A 19,143-nucleotide genomic window follows, 5' to 3' on the forward strand; every position below is an offset into this window, starting at 1 on the left:
AAACTATGTTTCACACGGAGCACTTGCAATCAGGCGTATTTTCTCAAATCATTCCACATGAGCACAAATGGGCATTCTTAATGTGAGGGGGCAGGATGCGGGGGGTGTTGATGTATTGCCTTACAGCTTGGTTAAAGGAAAAAATGCCTTTTTTCTTCCAACAAGAAGAAGGATGGTAATGCCCTTAACTGAAAGCAACTGTGAATTTTCAGAAAATCCAGGTTTTAACTTATCCAAAGGTCCATGGGAAAGGAAGCTCAGCACAACGCAATAAAACAAGCATCTGATCTTCTATAATTCAGCTGTGGGTCATAAAATATGGAGAGCATCCCTAGTGTTTTACGGTCAGGAGTGAAGACAAGCTTAGCCAGGTTAATTCTTATTCCTAAGGGTATAATGTTGCCTGCTTTGGATCAGCATCAATTGTTATCACAAAGGCTGTTGTAAAGTGAAGTCGGTGCCTGAATGGGCTGAGGTCATCACTTGGCTTTGAGTACAGTGCGAGGCAGAGGCTGCAGTGAATGTGGGGGGGGGGGGGGCAGCCTTAGGAAAGTCCCTCTCTCTGGAGCGCCTGTTGACTCATGTGTTCAAAATCATTTCAAGATCTCAGATTGTAACAGAGCCAAAGCCTTGTATTGTTTTTGAAAGCTGCTTATTAAAAAGACAAATAGGAGCTAATAACAACAGCATAGAACATGTTCCATTTTTAGGGAACTATAAATATTTTATGATACAGTACATTTAGAAGTAATTTAGTGTCATTAAAATAGCTAATTGGCCTGTAAAGTACAAAGCCTTGCACAACTCATGAACAGCTCAAGACAGACATCAACATTTTGAGCTTTGTGAATTTTACACGGGTGCCTATCAACAGATTTCTATGAGAAATATATTTATACAGATTGTTATTTTCACTCCACGTGCATAGTTCCATTTCTTCTTTTTTTAGAACACAATTTATTGTACAGGCAGCCATTTCTGGGGACTGCAATAAAGCATTTAGGTTTTTATCTCCTGTCATATGCCAATTTACTGTATTACCATGAATAAATTAGTGATGTGTCGGTTGCTCAAAGAGCCGGCTCTTTTAAGTGAACGACGGGAGCCGGCTAGAATACATACTTAGTGGACGTGTGAGCTTCTTATAATGATAGTCTCCAGTTACCACTAATAGTAATTGTCATCAGAATAAAGTAAATCTTTCTGTCATGAAATGCAAACCAGACAGCCTAAAAGAATGCTGGAAACAAAGAGCTTTGTGTCCGGGGCTTTTATTTTGTTAGCTTGTCTTACATTCGGGTTGGCCATATGCCAGACCAGACACCATCTAAAAGGGAACTAAATCTATTATTCTAAAGTTTTAGACAGACTGTGCTTATAAAACCAACATACCTAAATTCAAACACACATAACATCACATCAATCTGTTTCCACGATACTGTATCGTAGCTATCAACAACATAATAGAACTATGTCTTACTCTATTTGTCTGTCACCAAAATGTATGGCAACTGTCTAGGAACATTTATTGGGACATACATCTACAGAACAATCAAAAGGTGTTCAAACATGCAAAACAATCTAGAAGAAAGGAACATTCTTTAAATGCTCCTAACATTAACATGAGGTCTTAGTTGTGTCTGGGCATGACGCCAATATTTGAATGAGAGGATATTTTTCTTATTCTCTTGACACATTTCAATAGGTTCCTTTGTATTGTTTTTCATACAGTATGTAGTGGAATCAAGTTCAAACTAGCTAGAGTAAGATCATCCGAAGAGGACAATCCTGAGACAGGAAGTGTCAATCCCTGAGAAAGGCAACTGAAGTTTTTTTCACAAATGTGGTAGGCTACTCTTCTACCTTCCTTTTCAGCTTTCTGTTGTTTGATTGATTTTTCCACCTCCTTTTTCCAAGGTGGTTGGTGAGCAAGTTATTGTATCTCTCATCTTCCTCTGGTTCCTCCCTCTCCTCTTTGTACCAGGGGCCCCACACACCCCCATTGTACTGAGGATTAGAGCGCAGGTCTTTGGCCGGGTAGCGTACCGGCACTGCAGTCCTGTTGTACTGCGCTAGCCGTAGCAGCATCTTCTTCACTAAGTGGGGGTATCGCTGGGACAGGTCCACTCTCTCGTAGGGGTCAGCTGTGATGTTGAACAGCCAAATGGACTTACCCCGGTCCCAACGGACACGCTCATTATGCCACCGGTTTGTTAGCCGCTGGTTGGAGAAGGTCTGCGGGGGCACCCAGTCGCTGTAACCAGGGACCCCCGTCAGGAGCTTCCAGTGGCCCACTCGCAGCGCAGCTCGGATGGCCGTGTTCCATAAACCATACCCGGCCTTCCAGGAACCATTTTTAGCTTTTGTGTAGATTGGGTCAATGTTGTGAAGGATGTCATGGCGAGGAGATGGATGGCCTTCACTGATGGCCTCCCAAACATCGTACCCGTCCAGATTTAGATCTTCGTCTAAAGTCCCTTCACCCAGAGTCACCAGTGTAGGGAACCAGTCAGTGATGTGGACCAAAGATCGACATTTTGTCCCTTTGTTTACCAACAGTGGACTATGAACGAAACCCACTGCCCGGATCCCCCCTTCCCAGTAGGTGGCTTTACTTCCCCTCAAGGGCCAATTGCTTCCACCTGCTAAAGGCTGGCCTCCATTATCTGAGGAGTACACTATAACCGTGTTGTCATAATAACCGTAGCGCTTTAGCGCTAACGTGAGGTTGTGGATAGATTCGTCCAGGCACGACACCATGGCGGCATATTTACGACGATGCATGTTTGGAATCCCCTTGTAGCGCTCGAGGTAGCGGGCCGGAACCTGCAGCGGCGAATGAACCGCCTGATAAGCTAAATAGAGGAACAAGGGTTGTCTGCGAGGATCGTGTTTGGCTAAGATGTTGATAGCCTTTCGGGTAAACATCACAGTTGAATACAATCCACGGTCCTGTTCCCAAGCTGCCTCCTCGCCTTCATACAAATCATAGCCACACATTCCAGGCCCTTCACATTTATAGTGACTGTAGTAGTCCCCACTTCCAAGAAGGGAACCGAAGAAAGTATCGAAGCCACGCTGTGTGGGGAGACAGTCACGCTTGTAGAAGCCCAGGTGCCACTTCCCCACCATGTGGGTGGAGTAGCCTGCTTGCTTTAGCTTCTGGGGCAAGGTGACATTTTCCAGGGGCAGGCAGTTGGGCTGGGTAGCTCGGATGATGGAGTGCTGAAGGCCTGTGTGGATCTGATACCTACAAAACAAAAACAGATATCTGCCATCAACAACAGTTTGGAAGCAAAATGCAACTTTCATAAAAGCTTGACCTCTAGTAGGACAACATTCTCCCTTGTTTGACATGTTAATGCTACACAAGACTAAAATAAAAGGATAGTATCTACTATCATATTTGTCATAAAAAAACAAAAAGAGAAGGCCTGTCACTCAAGACCAGACTGGATACAGAGTTCAGTCAGACAACTCACGTGTTTCTTAATATGTTTATTATAAGCAGCATATAGTTTGAGTTTGGCGTCTAGGCTCGGGCCTCATCACTCCACAGATTTACAAAGAACATTGAGTGATGATTAGATAACTATCCCCCGAGCCTACAGGTGGAAGCTGGGGTGGAGCTGGGGTGGGGCAGGCAAGCAGCAGCAACATGAAACACAGCAGCAGGAACATGAACATGAACGCAGCAATAGCAAGTGAACACAGCAGTGGCAGCAGCAGCATAGCGAGGCAGAAAGACCTGGCAGCTTAAATAGAGCGGCATGTTTAGGAGAATGTGTTTGGTTGGTTGTAAGAGGGACGAGGTGCGTCACGTGTTAATGTATCATTGGTGCTCGAGTTGACTGCCTGAACTAGCTCGCAGGCTTCGCCCCATTTGTGACCTGGAGATAATGAGGCAGCCATGTTGGCAGCAAGCTTACACAGCACTATTGATAACTGAGGTACAGACCCCATGTATTGAGAACTGTTGAAAACAAGTACTTTGTGACTAATTTCACTGCAAATGTTAACTCTCAAGTGCTTTTGGCACAAATGTCAGTCCAACATTTGGGGTTTATTGACTTTTATTAAGACACAAAATGTAAAACAGAATTGTTGGTTAGTTCCGTCTCAGAACAAACCCTCTCCACCCATTGGAATTTCAAGACTCTCCCATTCCCACAGCACCACATCATCAGTAACTCAGCGGCTGCTTCAGAAAAACGTTCTTAGTGACTTAAAGCCCCCTTGATATGCCTGACCAAAGCCACTGCTGCACAATATGACACTGCTTACTCAATAGTGTGTAGTATTGGTTATTGAACATAAATGCTTAAATCTTTCTTTACACTTTAAGAAAATTGGCCCATATATCAAAAATAAGATATATTTATAGGAGTGAGGTGACTTCCGGTGACATGCAGTGAAGGCGTCTAGCTTGCACCCCTCAAAAATATGCATTAAGTGACTTTTTCAGAAGGATCTAACAGCTTTAAATAAAGAAACATTTCGGCGTGTAATTTGTTTTTACCACACGTCTAGTCTGATCACACCAGGCCAATTGTTTGTTCAGCCTTGCGGATGCCGACCACGTGCAGCACCCTGATGGATCCTGAATCGCTTGGAAAACTCATAAGAGATATTGTTCTAGAGGAGATCTCTTCTGCATTGGAGGATAAATTAAAACCAATACAGGACTCCCTATCCAAGCTCCAAGTGACAGCGGCGAACAGCGTCTGCAAAGTCCAAGATCTGGAGGAATCCGCTAACGAAACAGACAGTCGCCTGACTCAATTAGAGAACGAATACAAACTGTTACAAAGTTCAAACGAAAAATTGATGCAGAAAATTGAGGTTTTCGAGGATCAAAACCGAAAATTCAATATAAGAATTTACGGACTGAAAGAGAGACTGGAACAAGGATCACCCACTGCATATGTAACCGAGCTCCTCGCAGATTTGTTTGGCCAAAACATTCTTGGGCCGCTGCCCACAGTGAGCTATGCGTACCGTAACGGGCCGGTTAAAGGCAACCGGTGTATCACCGCACGGCTTAACAGTTTCGAAACGAAGAGGACTATTCAACGCCTCGTCAGTGAGAGGAGAGGGAAACTCCAGTACCGTGACCAGAGGATTAACATATACCTGGACCTGAGTGCCAAACTACGGGAGCAACGGGCTGAATTCAACGCCGTAAGAAGTCTCCTGCGCTCTGCTAATATGATGTATGGACTGGTCTACCCAGCTAAATTCCTGATAGCGTTTGAGAAGGTTACCCACGCCTTTGCCAAGGCAGAAGAGGCAATGGACTTTTACCAAACACAAATCAAACCAACTCTGGAAGGCGTCCAGACCACCGGCAACAAGTCCGCTGAATAGGCAGGTATGATGATAGCTGCAACCCGCTCCTGTGTTCAACTGCTTCTCATTTCATTATAAATGAACTCTTATAAACCGGTGACTGATATTCAAGTTATAATGTGCTTTGATGATTACCAAGCGGATTATTGATTCATATTAATGGACTAATTGAACACAAGGGGGAGGGGGGGGGTGTTTGAAAAAATAAATAACTTGTGAAACCTCAGTTACATCGATTTTGTTGCAAAGCTTAATGCTTTGAATGTATTGTGCAACTTGTTACATTAGAGGGGATGTTGAGCATGCGTGCTTACTGCTCTACGTGCCACAGCTCTGCTAAATGGAGCGGAGTTGTAGGAGTCTAAATATGGAAATTATGATTTATCTGCTGATATTGCATTATTATTTCATTGGCCCTCTTTTTGTTTTTTGTTTGGGGTGAGGAGAAGGGAGCAAAGTTGGGAATTAAGGGAATGGAGGTAATCTTGCCAAATCGCAATCAGGGTTTGCTATATGACATTGTAAATTACGTTAAAATATGCATAACTAAGTCCACAAAGTATATTTGGTTTGATACATATGACTAGATTAATTGTTCTCTCATTAAACGTATGCGGTCTTAACTCCAATCTAAAGATTACAAAATGTCTTGATGTCTTGAGTCGAAAAAAGGCTGATATTGCATTTCTTCAAGAAACCCACATATTAGCTGAAGATATACATAACGTTGGGAATAATATTTATAAAGTTGTGGCTTATTCATCTTCAAACAGTAAAACTAAAGGAGTAATCATTTTAATTCGCAATAATTTAAAATGACATATTGTTAACAAAGGTCAAGATCAAGAAGGAAGAATTGCTTATCTTCAAGGAGTCATTTGCAATAGAAAGATAGCTTTGATCGCATGCTATGCACCTAACTCATATGAACCTACTCACTTTCAAAAGTAATTTCCGAAATGACCAATTATGACATTATTATTGGTGGTGATATGAATGCTGTAATGAATCCATTGTTAGATAGATCAAGGAATATCCAAAGCAATTCATCAGCCAACCTAGCATTAAGTACCATTATAAATAATTATGCGTTGGTAGATATATGGAGAGTAAGGCATCCTATATCAAAATAGTTTACTTTTTTTTCTAAGAGGCATCTTACATTTTCAAGGATAGACTATATTTTAATCTCCTCTAAACGTGTAGATTTAGTTCAAAATACTGAAATATCACATATGTCAATATCAGACCAAACAGGCTTTATGAAAAACCGATTCTCATCAGATAATATAAGGAGACTACTGCATGTTATTCATTTTGCAGCAGACATAACATCGCCTTGCGCCGTATTATCAGTTGATGCTGAAAAAGCTTTTGATAGGCTAGAAAGGCCATTTTTGTGGCATATAATGCAAATAATGGGTTTTGGAGCAAAATCTATGATTATGTTGAAGATCCTATATAATAATACAAGTGTTATGGTTCAGTGGTCACCTAGATTTCCAATTGTACGTGGCACACGGCAGTGTTGTAGTCAAGTCACGAATTCTCGAGTCACCACTCTTCGAGTCCGAGTCCAAATCTGAGTCACCAAGGGAGAGTCGTAGTCGAGTCCGAGTCCAAGTCCGAGTCACCCAAGGAGTGTCCGAGTCGAGTCAGAGTCCGAGTCATCATTACCTGTGTTCGAGTCCGAGTCCAAGTCCGAGTCACCCAAGGAGTGTCCGAGTCGAGTCTGAGTCATCATTACCTGTGTTCGAATCCAAGTCCAAGTCCGAGTCACCTAAGAAGAGTCCAAGTCAAGTCCGAGTCACCTAAGAAGAGTCCAAGTCAAGTCTGAGTCACAAGTCTTCATGTATTAATCTTCGTGGATATGTGTTGAAATGTAGCTGCTCCTCTACATTGCTTTTATCCTGTCATGTTATACTAATCTGTCTATTGAACTGCTGTGAAGCGAGTTTGGCTACAATTCTTGTAGTAGGTGCTATACAAATATAAAGCTTATTACTTATATTAATATTATTATTATTATTATATATAAATAAACTATATTTAAAATGAGTTACCTTTTAGAGAAGTGATTATATTTGTATGCCAATAATTTCCTATGGTAAAGTTTTCGTTTTGCACTTTTATTTTGATAGTAATAAGATCGGGACTCTTATTTTGAAGGAACTTTTACCGGTTAAATCGGTTTACTGATAAAGATTTAGCCCCAGAAAGCACATGGCTACTTAGCATGCAAAATGATGTCATTCTGCATGTTAAGTAGCCATGTGCTTTTGTGTTATCAGCTGAATCTTTATTTATTGATTAGATCACGTTACTCTGATGATAGTGTTCAAGACAGCCTATATGTCTGAACTCGATCCTTAGAGTCATGTGTTACGGAGCCTTCTCTTCAATATTGTTTCCACATAAGGAGCATTTTGCGCTGCTCCTTTCCAATGTGGAAGCAGAATGTGTGAAAGCATACAGCACGATGCGGGGTGTGTCTCTAGACATCTTTAGACTGGAATAGCGGGGGCCAGTACGTGAACTCGCCTCACAGGTGCACACGCCAGGATAGAGGACATCAGACTCCAGAGAAAACTTGCTCGAGTCCAAGTCCAAGTCGGAGCGTCAATGTTCAAGTCGAGTCCGAGTCATCGTGGGGGGGGGGGGGGAATTCAGGAGTCCGAGTCCGAGTCCAAGTCAGCGTACGCGATAATTCACGAGTCCGAGTCCGAGTCCAAGTCATCGTGCGCGAGAATTCACGAGTCCAAGTCCGAGTCGAGTCGAGTCACGAGTCCCGAAAACCGGCATTCGAGTCCGAGTCCAGGACTCGAGTGCTCCATCTCTGGCACACGGCAAGGCTGCCCTGTTTCCGCGCTTCTGTTTGCAATTTCTCTAGAACCGCTTGCACAGAAAATAAGACTGTCCAAAGAAGTAAAACATATAGTTGTAAAAGACAGACCACAACATTTCGTTATATGCGGATGATCTACTACTGTACTTGGACGAGGTACCAACTACGCTTCCTAAGCTGTTAAATATATTTACCCAATTTAGTTCAATATCTGGTGACAAGATCAATTTGAATAAATCATGTATTTTACCCGTCAATAGTTCCATGGTTGAACTAAACTTAAATACAGAATTGCAGATCGTCCAACACAGGGCCGGCCCTCGGCATAGGCAGTATAGGCGCCAGCTAAAATCTTGCCTAGGGCAGCAAATTGGGTCAGGACTGGCCCTGGTCCAACACTTTAAGTATTTGGGAAATGATATATATGCCTCATTAGACACAATAGTAGCAAATAACTACAAAATAATGTATACAACAATTAAAGATGACCTAAAAAAGTGGATTGATATAACAATTTCTTTAGCAGGACGAATTTCAATCATAAAGATGAATGTTCTACCAATAATCAATTGCTTAGCTAGTATGTTACCTATATCTCCACCAGACGGTTTTTGGGACAAACTTCAGGATAGGATTTCAAAATATATTTGGAAAAACCAATACCCAAGAATCAGATACAAAGTTTTACAATATGACAAAAACAGTGGAGGCCTTAATGTTCCCAATCTCGAGCTCTATTATTATTCCTTCACGCTTCGAGCCTTGAAAAACTGGATTGATGAAAGCACCAATGTACCTTGGATTAAAATTGAAAGAAGTATCGTCTATCCCCTTAAACTTGGTGATGTCTTATTTTCTGCCATGTCGCCATATGACTGTATGCAAACATTTGGACCAATTATTGGGCAAGCTGTGAAAGTGTGGAAACATGTAGAGAAATGGTGCAATTGGTCTGTAGATTGGCATAGTAACATACCAATGTTTCATAACCTGTTACTACGTATTGGAAAAAAAGCAATCCAATTCCCACAATGGCAAACTCGAGGAATACATTATCTTTCTGACATAACCAACGACAACGGCTTGATGTCCTTCCAAGAATTGAAAGACACGTATAATGTGCCTGGCTCGTCTTTCTTTTTCTATTTGCAACTACGTACTGCCATGCGCACATATGGAGGTCCTTCAAATCAACCTCTGCCAACACATCAATTGGTTAAGGTCATATTAAGTTCAAACAGTGTGAGCGGCACTACTTCATATATATATAAAAAGCTGCAAGATAAATTAACCGGATATATTGGCATCTCTGCAGTATGGAACGCAGATCTAAAAAATTATACGCAGACTATTGATTGGAAGAGAATATGGAATAATATCTCCTTAACAGCACGTAACCACAATCACCAATTGATACAGTATAAAATGACACAGATATTACCTGTCAACCAGAAAATGCTGTCAATTAAGGACGATTCCAAGCCCCATATGCCTTCTCTGTAACCGACAGACTATTGGTGGTTTATGAATGTACTGCAGTAAGAACGTTCTGGAAACAGGTTATTGACATTGTATCTGAGATTATTGGAGTTCACATACCCTGTCTCCCAAATATTGTATTGTTGAATGACGATTCTTCTCTTGACCTACAGAACATCAGAAAAGGGTGCTTTTCGCTGGTCTAACAGCAGCCAAAAAAATAATAGTAATACGATGGAAACCCCCACATACTTTATTTATTAAGCAATGGATATCATCCTTCCATGACCTACTAATCTCAGAGCTGTCAATCGCTTCTGCTAATAAGGCTAAGGGGGAAACATTAGAGGCTATTCAAAGAGCTGCTGATCTGGTATTATCATTCATATAAATGATGATTGTACATATACGCACACCTTGGTGCAAGTGTAGATTATTAGGAGTTCATCTCAATTCAGCTTAAACAGATTAAATGTTATGTGGAAAAAAAGGTATGAATGTATTTTATTTGGATAAATTCTTTTGCAATAACATAAATAATATATATAATATAATAGATAGATGAACCCAGACGATTGCTAACAAACATCAGGTAGGATTTTCTGTGAAATGGCAAGATGGGTGGGAAGCGGGAGGGACGGGGTGGCATGGGAATGGAATTCCCTATATTTTTTCTTTCTTTCTTTGTCTTTTCCTTTTTGTATTGTCTATATTGTCTATATAATTTGTATCTGTGAATATAAGTCCCTTTTGTGAGGGCAACAAAAAATATAAAATATATATTTATGTTGATATTTTTTTATTAATTGAGGGCCTCTCATAAACCCTGAAATACAACTTTAGTAGGATTGATTCACTGTTCTAATTGTTGAATACAAAAAACATATAAACACTGCACAATCACTGTAAACACTATCAATCTGAAGGCTTATTTAGTGGGAATGCTGTAAACAGCATTCCCACTAAATGTTATTCTACGCACGAAAAGTGTATTATTATTCCGCCGACTTATTTTGGCCCTCTTCTCCTCCCGCATTGAACATCGCAGAAACTCCGTTCAAACATTAAAACGTTCAGCTCGGTCGGGAATCGATGGCTATTACTTTTCTCATTCATAACTTTCATAATTCCAGAGATCCATCCCATAATACATCACATTTTTAACATGGAAGTCAATGGAGGAAATCTTCATACTTCAACAAATCTTCATGCGACTTCAACTGCTAACTGTTCATTCATACTTTCACTCAGAACTCATTCCAACTTTAAAATGTTTCAAATCTTTCTGACATTATTCGTGTGAAACAACTTTTAAATCTGATTCTTGCTTTTAGAGATATTAACATTTGTTCAGACCTTGTTTTAGAGGTTTTCTTCACATTTTAACATTAACTAGAGTGCATGATGTCACAGCTAGAGGGTGAGAAATCTTGAAATTTGCCATAAATTAAAAACTGCCATAATTCCCAAACCCTACATTCCTGGGACATAATTTGTCATGATAAACGTAGGAAAACATCTCGTAGCTTGAAAAATGACAAATAATTAAGCAAAAAATAATTAAACAAAATGCCTCTTGAGGGCATGAAGTAACAACAACGTTCAACATTCCTCCATTGAAGCCCATTGTAATTTCAGGCAGATATTTCCTCACGGTAGCAGCCGCACACCTTTAGTTAAACTGCCAAAAAGGCCACATCATTAACCCGAAAGTACACAAAAATTACACTTCAGATACTCAACTTCCTTGACATGCTTCACATTTTGAAATGTCACAGATATCTGTTACGGTTCTTCCACAAAACGTTCACATGTAAGAGGTTCATCTCTCATTCAGAACAATGGAAACCTGTGATCTCTACAGAGCTCGTTAGCTCAACTATAAACACCTGTGTAATGGAACACGATGATGTCATCACTCCAGCTGACATGCAGCAGACTCCAACAGTCCAGCCGTGAAGACATCTACGGGACAGTTTGGAGATTTCTTCAAATGCCGTTGCCATGGCAACACAATGCTCGCCTTGAAACACGGTTTTCTCATAGCTTCAGTGAAAATACTCCAAACAGCCCAGAACTTCACAGGTTTGATAACGATGCAGCCATCAATGCATCTAAGCGTAGTATGGGGTGTCATCAAATGCCGTTGCCATGGCGACAGACCACTCACCATGAAACACGATGAGGCTGTAAGTCCAATCGTCACGGTCCAATCGTCCCCCAATCTTCACTTGTATATCACCGGTCCATGCCTCAACAGCTCTACGCCAAATCTGAGATCTCACCATATGCCGTTTCCATGGAAACGCATCCCTCGCCATAAAACATGATGTTGCTATAAGTCCAATGGACACGGTCCAATCGTCCCCCAATCTTCACTTGTATATCACCGGTCCATGCCTCAACAGCTCTACGCCAAATCTGGGATCTCACCATATGCCGTTTCCATGGAAACGCATCCCTCGCCATAAAACATGATGTCGCTATAAGTCCAATGGACACGGTCCAATCGTCCCCCAATCTTCACTTGTATATCACCGGTCCATGCCTCAACAGCTCTACGCCAACTCTGAGATCTCACCATATGCCGTTTCCATGGAAACGCATCCCTCGCCATAAAACATGATGTCGCTATAACTCCTATGCAAATGTTCAAAAAGTGCTCAAAGTTCACAAGTGTGCTAACAGTCCAGCCGTGAAGACATCTACGGGACAGTTTTGAGATTTCTTCAAATGCCTTTGCCATGGCAACACAATGCTCACCATGAAACACGGTTTTCTCATAACTTCAGTGAAACTGCTCCAAACGCCCCAAAACTTCACAGGTTTGGTAACAATGCAGCCATCAACGCATCTAAGCGTATTATGGGGTGTCATCAAATGCCGTTGCCATGGCGACAGATTATTCGCCATCAAGTTAGTTCAGAAGTTTGCAGTTCAAATATTCTGCTGCTTTTCCAAGCCTTTTTACTTTCTTTTCTTCTCTCATCACACATTCAAGCCCCCTGTGTTCATGTATCATTTCAATCTAAATTCTTCACTTTCTTCTTACACATTTCATTTCAATCTAAATTCTTCACTTTCTTCTTACACATTTCATTTTAATCTAAATTCTTCACTTTCTTCTTACACATTACATTTCAGCATAGCAGTTTAGCGTCAGCTTTTCAGCATAAAGCATTCCCACTAGCAATTTCTTTAGGAATTGCATTCTCTAGTTTATATTGTGGTCCTATCGTGAAACACCACAAGAGCAACACAACAACAAGACAACAAGTGCAGACAGGACAATTATCTTCAGTGTTTCGCCTAGGTTCACTGCTTTGGGGGGGTGCTGCCTGAGCGGGAGGGGGGGGGGGGGGGGGGGGGGGGGGGAGCAGAGAGAGGAGCTGTGGATTATTGTTATTGATTAATGCATCAGTGTTTCTTAGGGTCAAAAACACTAAAAAATGAAAGCGTTTAGTTTATTTAATAAAAGAGCACATGTCAAAAGTGACAGTAGATATAGATTAGTTTCAATTTGGTGCTATATACATATAGATACAAAAACACCTTGAATTTCAGGGGGGGCGCGGGGCTCAGTTGGCGGGGCGCAGCGCCCCTCCAAGACAATGGTAGGGGAAACATCTTATAATCTTATTTTATAATCTTATAATATCTTATAATAGCAGGCATCATGGTAGCCAACATGCTCCTGTTATAGTTAAAATGTCATTTGAACATGCTAAATGGTTATTTGTAGCATGTTTTTAAGCCACTTTAAATTTGCTCAGTGAAATACTCAGTTTGAGATTTTCGGCCAAAGATACCACTGTACTGCTGCACTGTAGAGAACTGTGTTTGTGAAAAGGTATGAAGAAAAGTCAAGCTCCCTCTTGTAAAGTATGATTGTCTCTTAGTAGTGAGAAATAACTCTGTAACTACTGTATGTATTTAGGGGGATCATTCATTAACAGTGGAATATAATATCCATACATGAGTATTCATTATAATCCCCTGAAACTAAGTTGTGTTTTCCTTAAAATTAGACCTTATCCTATCCAGCTCCTGTACCATGGGGGTCAAAGTGTTAACCATCATCTTCTAGAGTAGCTCAAAACAGACAAACCGCACAGCGGCTCTATACAGTGCCTTACACGTATTTACGTTACCTTAAGGCTACTCAATGTATCCAACACATAAAACTGTCAACTGCTGCCTGAATTTGTTGCTCCTAAAGTAGTGTCATGGTAAGGATGGCCTCTGAAGTTACCACAGCCTGGCAAAGGACGTGCTAAATGCCTCCAATCATACACACAGTAAATATATGTACTCAATTAGAAATATGAGTTATAGGATGACTTAAATATGGCTAGTCCACTTTGTCATCATTGAGATTGATTGTGTTCCAAGCCCCTAGCAAGGCTTTGGAAGCATTTTGACTTAATTTCTGCCTGCTGTGATTGAAAGCAATACGCCCCAGACCAAAGGAACTTAAGAAGCTTGATGGCTCTTCCCCTTCTTCACTCTTTTGACCCTCCCTTGCTATTCCCTGAGGTTAGTGGTGTGCAGTCAAGCTGTCAGCAGGCAGAGGGAGTGAAATAAAGTGTCTAGTTTTGGTTTCTAGAGAGGAAGATTCGGTCTGAGGAGAACCTAGAATGTGGTCAGGCCCAGAAAACCTCCATTTTTCCTTGATCATGAAAAGTCACCATCTAGTGGTAAGTGCAACATTCCAAACATACCAATAAACTAGTGATTTTAACTCAAATCCTACTCCAACAAAAACAATACACACTACATATCCATATAAAAGCCGACTGTAACTGCTAACACACAAGCCTGAATGTTACCAACTCGTACTTCAGGAAGCTAGATGGTTATGTGCAGTGTTGGGGAAGTTACAAAAGTAGTGTTTGCTCGTTACTTCTTTAAAAAAGTAATCCCTTACTTTACTTAGTTACCCTCCAAGGAAAGTCACTTTTTACGTTACTCGTTACTTTTACGTTACTTTTATGTTGCTCGACTTTGGGCAGAACCCCATCTCTGTTCCTAAATGTGTAGGCTTACATAAAGTTCTACTATGGAGGACATAACAGATATGTCTTTTGTGCTCTTTATTATAAAAAAAATGCCACAGAGCACTTAACAAAACATTGGGCTATAGGTGTCAACACCACCACTAAACAATAATATCAAACAATATCAATATAAAATCATAATCATTAAGGGTTACAGGCTAGCCCCAAAATAGGTGCAAAGCTAGTGCAAATCATATCAATAGGCTACTAAATAGGCTTGGACTCGAAATATCATCATTTCCCCGGGAATGTTGAGCTACTAGCTTCCTGCTAGCATGTTTTCCTTTCAAATGCTTGGTGAGGTTGGCAGTGGAGTTAACGGCAGTGGACACACGTTTCTGGCCAGGGCACAACGTACACCTTACACTCACATTTTCCCCTTAGTTTCAACAAGTTCGAAGTAATGGGAATACCTCCATCCCTCGAATGTTAGCGTTGGCTGCGCCTGCTTCTCGCTTGCCATCACTGCTCTTCAGTCTTCATGCCACCACCAGCGGCCAGCCTCTATCACGTACAGTGTGGAATGAGAGCTCGTGCCTAATGTGTAATGTTAGAAATTAAAATCAATGTTTTATGGCATAATGTACCTTAAACATACCGTCAGTTTAAATGCTATTTTATTCTGGAAAAAAACAGAAGTTCTCAATACCAAGCTTTTATTCTGAAAATCCTTCATGACGACATCCGGGACTACCGTCCATTAGTATCATTAAAGTGGTTAACATGCCGTTAACATGTATTACATATAAAGTTATGAAAGAGATAAGGAGGAGAAAAGGCATGTGGAAGTAAGCAATGAATGTAAAATGTCGAAATCCTCTGTTTAACGCGATATCGGACACGAACGAGGGGGGAAGTCCCCTACGTCACTACAGCTCACAGAGAGGAGGAGCGAACAGCCAGCAAGCGGGAAAGACGAAGGCTTGTTGTCTCTCTTCGGCACGGCCAGCACCTGGGAGAGGAAGCTGCAACCTTTCTCTCCTGACTGAACAATATCCTGTTTGTAAAATTACCGCGCCATATTTTTAATTAAATTACAATTTGAACCTTCTCAGAGACTCCATTTAGTCTCCTTTTTAAGCTTCTCTCCTGGACGCGAGAAAAACGATCACGGTTTACAGTAAGCACACAGCTGAGTAGGCAGTGTCATTGTCACTCGTCCTTGGGAAAAGTAACGTTGCGGCGAATTGAAGAAGAAACTACGTTACGTTACCACATTTTCCGTAGTAGCGCGTTACACTACTTTTCAAGTAGTTACGTTACACCCAACCAGGCTTGGAATTTCGTCATTTTAGGGGCAAGGCCATTTGGCCTTCCCGTTCACATTTTTTTCAAGGGCACAAAGGCCACATGACAGGGCACAAAGGCCACATGACAGGGCACAAAGGCCGTTTGGTTAAATGACGCTGGTCAATCAACATGACTGAAAAGTGTAGCACTAACGTCAACACCAGTCGTTTTACAAATGGCTGAATAGCAATAGTGTTTCTTTAACGTATACGTTAAGTTCAGCCATAAACCACATAAGTCAGTCATGTATTATATCAAAACCGCTTAGCAAGAAAAATACTAGATTCAAAGGTGACAGCTATCTGCTAGCTTGTAGAAGCAACACTAGATGTAGACCCCTTGAAGGGAAGACGTTAGCGCTATCCAAACTAGCTAGCTATCGCTAGTTTTCATGACAAAATGTAACGAGTCAACTTTAAATAGGCTAATACAATGGTAATTACCTATCAATAGTACTTTCTATAAACACGTAAATGTTAAGTCCTTTCAAATACTACCACATACTTCAGTTAAATCATATCAAAACAGCTTGGTCCGCTTGCTTACCTGTGCTTGTCTTGCTCCCGCGGCTGAGGAGCAGGCTGTCGGGCCCCTACAGGCATTTCTGACGGAACAATCACAGCAGAGCAATCGCTCTGATCCACAGGCATGGGACTATCCTACTGCGCGCACTAATATGACTTTACTAGCGTTGTTTACACTGGAACTTTTGACAAGAGCACCAAGGCCACTTTGGCCGTGAATTGCATTTTTCACGGCCAAAGTGCGGGGCAACGACGGCCATGGCCGTCGTGGCCGTCGTGAAATTCCCACCCTGCACCCAACACTGGTTATGTGTTAGTTTAGGTTTATTGTTACTAGACATAATGTACCGAGATCTTTGATAGAATAATGTTTATGTAAACTTTGAAATCCTCAGCCAATGAGATTTTGTTATTCATACTTTTTGAAGAGATAATTAGTGGCTGCATCCTGGCCTTCCTGTCACTACATATAAATATGCATTTGTAATGAATAATAGGGAACAGTGCCTTAACACTCACTAATTATGCTATATTTGAACAATATATTACAGGGCCATGTGTATACAAAAAATGTCTCTGAAGTGTTTTGCACAAAATACCAAACAGACCACCCATTGTAGTATGTCTCATACCTGATTCTGGGTCTGGCCCTTTAAATGTAACCGAGCTGCTGCTGGCCACGCCCCTTTGGAGCGTCTGCATGCAAGTAGTGAGCTCTGTGAAGAGAAGGCTGTCTACCAGCAGAAACTCAGCTAAACTCTGGAACTCACTCCCACAACCCATCAGAGACTGCACTGACCTCAGCACCTTCAAAAAACTGTATTGCTTGATTTTAATTTGACTTTAACTATATATATTTAGTGCCCGAGCACGGAGCGCTAGGACCCAATGGCGTCCTAGCACGAAGTGCGAAGGAACCTATTGTTATTGGAGGAATTCTTATTAGTATTATTAGTCGCCATCTTTCCTGTTTTTGAGGGCTTTAGGATGCTTCAAAAGTTGTATAATTTTGCACGAACGCCAGGACCGGTAAAAATTGCAACATTCTGGAGTCAATGGGTTAAAATATTCCAACGTGCTCGCGAGCGCCACCTATCAAAATCACATTTCGGAATACATTTACAAAGTCGCACCGTAACTCCGAATGACTTGACATTTTGCACACATATCCGGGTGGACCTGCTCTACAAATAATCCTCTTGGAACCCTAAGCTCCGTTTACATTTGTTTTTAATTAGCATAATTTTCAAAAACAGTGAAATGTTAACTTAAATTTCAATTTTCAGTTTTTCAACACCAAACTTCGTATACAGCATCGGTGGAGGGTCAGACACATTACCGTAGAAAATGAGCATGTTCAGATGATAAATATTGCCACCATTGAAGCTTGAAGTTGTTTTAGGCATGTGGAAACTAACAATGAAGACAATAAAGATGAATACTTGATTCAAAAATACATATATTATTAAATTAACTAAATACATTTTGAACAAAATTAACATTGCTTTTTATTTAAATTAAATAAATAATATTTCACATCAAAAGAAACAACAGTGTTTTAACAAATCGTATTAAATAATCTGATGACAGAACTGTAAACAGAATAGCTGAAACTTTAACAAAATAAATAACTCAGTTTCCTCTAATCATTAATCCATGTTTGTATCATGTAGTTAACTCTGTGTGTTGCTGCTAGCATACATAACACCTGACGTGGAAACGTTACTCGTGGATGGGGCTACAGGGCTACTAAAGACAGTCGAACCCGGTGCATTCCTCCGTCTGAATGTGGAGCACTTTTGATAAATGTTTAGACACATTGCTCGTGTTGCCGCCCTTACATGCTAAACTCTTATTGCACTTTTGGCAACGAGCATTGTCCACATCGAGACGGGTAAAGTTTAACCACACCTCGGAGCGCGTTCTCTCTCCGCCATCTCTGCAGTGTGTTGCTGCATGTAGCAGCCGCGTGTGTTTAACCATGGTTTAAACCTATGGTGTACATTTACTGCCCCGCCCCCTCGCACACAGACGGGGGAGAGAAAGATCTCTCTTCTGGATCGGAAAGATCGAAAATATATCATAGACGCATTTTTTTGTCTTTTTGCATATTAGAAACGAGTTGGCGACACTAAGACTGCGATATAATGCTTATGTAGCAATAATACATGACATATATTTTTTAAATGTCTCCAGTAGCCTACCGATAAAAAGACCAATAACGTTGGAGCTTAACGACGCGTAAAACACACGTGATGACGTCACCAACGAATCGACGACTGAATTAGTTGGCAACTAATTTGGTAATCGATTTTCATCGATTAGTTGTTGCACCCCTACTGCCGGAGGACCTAGGAGTCTGGGACGCGAACATTATAGAAATGACAAACGGCTCATTTTGGAGGACTCGCACGTCTGCTTGACGCCGGGACGACTGGCTGCCCTCCCCGACAGGCGCACGGACGCGAAGGCCCGCTCATATTAGTGCACGCAGTGGCGTGCACATCTGTGACCGCAGTGGCGTGCACTTCTGTGACCGCAGTTTTAATTATTTGTTGTTCTTTTCTTTTCACTATATCTGTAAAGCGTCTTTGAGCAC

General features: G+C 41.2%; 1 protein-coding gene across 1 annotated transcript in view; it reads right to left on the reverse strand.

Moving 5' to 3' along the window:
* Nucleotides 1-763: 763 nt before the first annotated feature.
* Nucleotides 764-19,143, reverse strand: part of arsj (arylsulfatase family, member J) — a 51,424-nt gene continuing 33,044 nt past the window's right edge. The window contains exon 2 of the mRNA XM_034217851.1: nt 764-3,250. Within this exon, the coding sequence (XP_034073742.1) occupies nt 1,852-3,250 (1,399 nt within the window). The 3' untranslated portion in view covers nt 764-1,851. The remainder of the gene's footprint in view (nt 3,251-19,143) is intronic.

This window comes from Gymnodraco acuticeps, unplaced genomic scaffold (genome assembly GCF_902827175.1).
Source record: "Gymnodraco acuticeps unplaced genomic scaffold, fGymAcu1.1, whole genome shotgun sequence".
NCBI classification, from domain to species: Eukaryota; Metazoa; Chordata; class Actinopteri; order Perciformes; family Bathydraconidae; genus Gymnodraco; species Gymnodraco acuticeps.